The following is a 6000-nucleotide window of genomic DNA, read 5'->3' on the forward strand; positions in this document are numbered from 1 at the left end:
ATAATTCTTGAATTTACACATTCATATTCTCTTTTCTCCTTCCATAACTGATCATTTAACATTACTGCTACCCCTTCCTTTGCTCTAACTCTCTCAGATACTCCAGATTTAATCCCATTTATTTCCCCCCACTGAAACTCTCCTACCCCCTTCAGCTTTGTTTCGCTTAGGGCCAGGACATCCAACTTCTTTTCATTCATCACATCAGCAATCATCTGTTTCTTGTCATCCGCACTGCATCCACGCACATTTAAGCAACCCAGTTTTATAAAGTTTTTCTTCTTCTCTTTTTTAGTAATTGTATACAGGAGAAGGGGTTACTAGCCCATTGCTCCCGGCATTTTAGTCGCCTCATACGACACGCATGGCTTACGGAGGAAAGATTCTTTTCCACTTCACCATGGACAATAGAAGAAATAAAAAAGAACAAGAGCTATTTAGAAAAAGGAGAAAAACCTAGATGTATGTATATATATATATGCATGTGCGTGTCTGTGAAGTGTGACCAAAGTGTAAGTATATATGGTGTTTTCTTCCAAAATATGCAGATTATTATTATTATAATCAAAAAGAAGCGCTAAACCACAAGGACTATACAGCGCTGCCAAAATATGCAGAGAGAAAATTTATTATTACCTTAACTGCGAAATTCAATCTGATCGTAGTTGTACCTCATATATTTTCTCTTTTATTTTAGCTTTATATAACAACCTTAGTTCACATATTCACAATTGTTAAAATAATCAAGGTGCTATTCTCAGGTGCTAAAGTGTAATAAGTTCATTATTTTGCCATTATATTCATTTATTTGATTACCACTTTTTTGTTCACCACAAATTATTTTAGTCCCTTTTATATTGCCTCATTTATTTTAGCTTTAAAGAGCTACCTTAGCTTATATTTTCTACATTTGTTAAAATAATTCAGGTGCTATTTTATAGCTTTAGAATATTTACTTTGTCTTATACTTAATTCTAACTATCGATTAACTATAAATCTTATGATAACAAGCATTGATCCTGATACCAACCTCTTATCTAATGACTTAAATGAATCAAACAGTAACTTTAATTACTACACAACAGAACAATCAAAGGCACTTCTCAGAGCCAACAACAACATAACTGTCTTTGTAGATGAATGGTTCAGAGAACCGACATGTTGATAAATTAGACACATGTGCAACTCTTGGATATCTTCATTGAGGAAACGTTTCGCCACACAGTGGCTTCATCAGTCCATACAAAGGAGAATCTTGAAGAACAGGAGGAGAATGAGGTAATCACTCCCTCAATCTTGAGTCGATGTGGTCAGTCCATCAATCTTGAATAGAATACGGCATACGTGCAGAGAAGGAGCTTATAAACTGTTGGTAGGAGAGGTGCAGCAGTCATAGGTGGTGTCACATTTGTTCAATGTGGAAGTAGGTCGTGCCCAAGATTGATGGACTGACCACATCGACTCAAGGTTGAGGGACTGGCTACCTCATTCTCCTCTTGTTCTTCAAGATTCTCCTTTGTATGGACTGATGAAGCCACTGTGTGGCGAAACGTTTCCTCAATAAAGATACCCAAGAGTTGCACATGTGTCTAATTTATCAACATGTCGGTTCTCTGAACCATTCATCTACAAACCTGTCAGACACTGCAACTTCTTGGGATCTTAATACTTGGGAATTCTTTGCTTGCCTAATTCTTGGGCACGACCTACTTCCACATTGAACAAATGTGACACCACCTATGACTGCTGCACCTCTCCTACCAACGGTTTATAAGCTCCTTCTCCGCACGTATGCCGTATTCTATTCAAGATTGATGGACTGACCACATCGACTCAAGGTTGAGGGACTGATTACCTCATTCTCCTCCTGTTCTTCAAGATTCTCCTTTGGATGGACTGATGAAGCCACTGTGTGGCGAAACGTTTCCTCAATAAAGATACCCAAGAGTTGCACATGTGTCTAATTTATAACTGTCTTTAACTACAATATCAGATCTTTAAGTAAACATTACGATGACCTCACAGTATTACTAAATTCCCTGCATGCCAATATGTCCATCATTACTCTCACCGAAACCAGGCTAAAGCCTGATACTACAGATGTCTAAGTCATTCCTGGTTACACAGCCATACACAACTGTAGGCCAGACATCCCCCTTAAGATCAGGCATAATCACAGATAATACCACAGACCATTACCCTACCTTCCTCATAACAAACCTTGGCAAATTACCCCTAGACACTACTAAAGTCACTTTCAGACTTCACAGTGCGGCAGCTATCAATAACTTCAAAGCAGCAGTGACAAACATTGACAGGCACACTGAGCTAGAAATCTATACAGATATTGACGAATATTTTAATAATTTTCTAAAAAAGACCCAATACCTCTATAACAAGCACTGCCCTAAAAAAACTAAACAGATGACAGCTAAGAGGCTGAACAGTCCCTGGCTAACACCTAGCATTCTCAAATCCATAAATACAAAGCACCTACATGAAAAACAGTACAGAATGGGCCACATAACCAGAGACCAAACAAAACGTTACTCGTCAATCCTAACCAGCCTAATAAGAAGGGCTAAAAGATTGTATTATGAGAACAGATTATCCAACTTACGAGGTGACATAAAAAAGACCTGGAAAACCCTATCAGAAATACTAGGAACAAAAAAGATAACACAAAATAGCGAAATTGAATTAACAAAACCAGATGAACCCCAATTCCCAACTACTGAAACAGCAAACAGACTCAATGATTTCTTCTCCACTACAGGAAAAAACCTTGCCAATAAAATCCCAAGCTCAGATACCCCACCCAATGACTACCTCACTGGCAACTACCCGAACACACTGTTCCTAGCTCCGTCTAACCCAACTGAAGTCTCCCTTTTTATCAACAAACTAAAAAACAAGACAGGAGATTTAAATACCTTACCACCCATTATATACAAAAAAGTGTCACAGGTGCTATCACCAATCATTGCAACACTCTTTAACAAATCCATTGAATCCTCTACCTTTCCAACAGTTCTCAAAATAGCAAGGGTCACCCCGATCCATAAAGGAGGAGACCACACAGACTTGAATAATTATAGGCCAATATCCAACTTACACCCTCTCTCTAAAATCATTGAAAAATTAATCCATAAGTGTATCTATTCCTACCTCATCTCCCACAACATACTCAACCCCTGTCAGTTTGGGTTCAGGCATAATAAAAATACTAATGATGCTATTATCCACATGCTAGAATATATGTATACAGCAATAGAGAAAAAAGAAGTCCAACTGGGGATCTTCATTGACTTACGTAAAGCTTTCGATACAGTTGACCACTACTTGCTTCACATAAAATTGTCGCACTATGGTATAAGAGGGCACTCCCTCAACTACCTAAAGTCATACCTCAGCAACAGAAGCCAATATGTGTACACAAATAGGGCAAACTCTTCTGCACAGCCAATTACAGATGGTGTCCCACAGGGATGTCCTAGGCCCTCTTCTCTTTCTCATATACATTAATGACCTACCAAATGCATCGCAACTACTCAAACCCACACTATTTGCAGATGACACTACATACGTCTACTCTCACCCGAGCCCAGTCATGCCAGCCAATACTGCAAATACCAAATTACAGAAAATATCAACCTGGATGAGGACCAACAAACTTGCTCTAAACATTGACAAAACCTACTACATTCAGTTTGGTAACAGAGCTGCAGATGTGTCTCTTAACATAATGATAAATGGATCACATATCACAAAACTCACAGAGAGAAAATTCCTAGGAATCCACCTTGATAATATGACTCAAATTTCAAACACATACAACAAATTTCCAAAAAAAATTCCAGGACCGTAGCCATACTATCGAAGATACGGTACTATGTTCCACAGTCAGCCCTCCTGGCCCTATATCACTCACTTATTTACCCCTATCTCACCTATGGAATTTGTGCATGGGGCTCAACAACAATAAACCATCTCAGACCACTAATCACCCAACAAAAGGCTGCGGTCAGAATGATAACAAATTCCCACTACAGACAGCACACTCCACCAATATTCAAAACTCTAAACCTACTCACAATACAAAACATCTATACTTATTACTGCACCTACTACATACATAGAACACTTAACTCTGACATAAACCCTCCCCTCTAACATCTCCTTACCAACCTCAACAGAACACATGACCATAACACAAGGCACAGATCACTCTTTGATGTTCCTCGTGTCCATCTCACACTATGCAAGAACTCAATGCACATAAAAGGTCCTAAAATCTGGAATTAATTACCTGTGAATATAAAAGAAACACTGTCTGTTTATAAATTCAAGTCTCTTCTCAAAAATCACTTACTCACCCACAACTAAATAATCACTGAATAACTGTATCTCAAAAATTGTATTTCATATATGTATCTCATTAATGTATCTCATAAATGTCAACCTGTGACCCAATCAAACTTTGTTACTATTTAACCTCATTATCTAACAGAATACTCCATTCTAATGATTACACAGCAACACAGTAAATGACCATATGACCTGTCTTTGTAATACTCATTTGTACTAAATTGTTATCTGTTTTACAATAATTTTTGTACCACTGAATATATCATTGTTTAGTTAATCTTAAGTTAATTTTAAGCCTGCCCATAATGCACTGCATACAAGGGGCTTTGGCATGCTGCACTTTAAAAATTGTATTCCTTGTACTGTGGAAATATAAACACATATGCAGTATAATGTGATCCTTTATTGGCAACGTTTCACCCACACAGTGGGCTTTTTCAAGTCACTTGAAAAAGCTGTGTGGGTGAAACGTTGTCAATAAAGGATCACATTATACTGCATATGTGTTTATATTTCCACTGTGTCGGTATTTGATACCATTTATTTCCATTCCTTGTACTTCTCTGTATCATGCTCAAATAAATAAATAAATAAATAAATAAATAAATAAATAAATAAATATTGTGTGAGTGAATACTCAGTTATTTTACTGAGTATTATGCAAGAAAAATGTGGGGTAATAGGAAGTAATTCTCCAAGGGAGAAGTTTCTCAGTTCAATTTCTGCTACTCTTATTATATTTTCATAATTCCTGATTTAATATTTTCTTATGCTCGCGAATAATATTTTTCTAAATGAAACGATTTAGAAAAGCGAAGTTAAATTGTATCATAATAAATGCACATATTTTGCAGATGTGTTTGGCTGGAAGGTGTCTGAGGGCCGGGCAGTGACAGTGCCACTGCCTCGCCGCCACCGTCACTACCTCAGTACGTATTCCAACACTGCCTCACAACCCAGACTCACGTTGGGAAACACTACACTACAACTAGGATGGGATGGTTCTACTTTGGTTGACGTGACTCAGTATGACAATAAATATCAGAGACCTCTACCAGCAGCCACTGAACATCACCTCGTTATCTCTTGCAATTCTTCTTATGTTGAAGCTGTTATCTGTAACATTGAGGTAAATATGATATAGATACACTACAGAGTCATGCATATCAGTGATGCTCTCACAGACAATCAGAACAAATTTAGACCTAGCATATTCTTTTTTGTTGTTGTGATGTAGTTCAGCTGGGCTTGTGAGGTCTCTGGGGAGACCTAATTTAACCAATTATATGGTCACCTTGCCTTGGCAAATGTCTGTCATAGACACGCCTTTCTGGCTTAAGACTGAGGTCTTTTGTTCTGGACGGCGTCAGACCTCGGCATCAGATCAACACCACGTGTGCACACCTCATTGTGGGGGGTGCTCTCAGGACAATATAAGCCCAAGAAACAGCTGAGTAGAGAGATTCAGGCAGAGCTCTGGCCTGGGAGCAGAGCTGAGCTGGATAGTCTTGGGAGGAGAGACTGTTGGAGACATTGGGCAGAGTACTGGCTTGGAGCAGTACTCGGGCTGTGTAGGTCTTGGGACCTAATAATAAACTGTGTTTGAGTAGAATAGTAATATTCACTGTCCCC

At 38.4% G+C, this 6000-nt stretch overlaps 1 protein-coding gene across 1 annotated transcript in view; it reads left to right on the plus strand.

Annotated features, from left to right (window-relative positions):
* The window catches only part of LOC138851332 (uncharacterized), a 78150-nt gene extending 72564 nt beyond the window's left edge, over positions 1–5586 (plus strand). Inside the window, exon 3 of the mRNA XM_070080363.1 lies at positions 5223–5586. Within this exon, the coding sequence (XP_069936464.1) occupies positions 5223–5512 (290 nt within the window). The 3' untranslated portion in view covers positions 5513–5586. The remainder of the gene's footprint in view (positions 1–5222) is intronic.
* The last annotated feature ends 414 nt before the right edge of the window (positions 5587–6000 follow it).

Source organism: Cherax quadricarinatus, unplaced genomic scaffold (genome assembly GCF_038502225.1).
Source record: "Cherax quadricarinatus isolate ZL_2023a unplaced genomic scaffold, ASM3850222v1 Contig350, whole genome shotgun sequence".
In the NCBI taxonomy this organism is placed as follows: Eukaryota; Metazoa; Arthropoda; class Malacostraca; order Decapoda; family Parastacidae; genus Cherax; species Cherax quadricarinatus.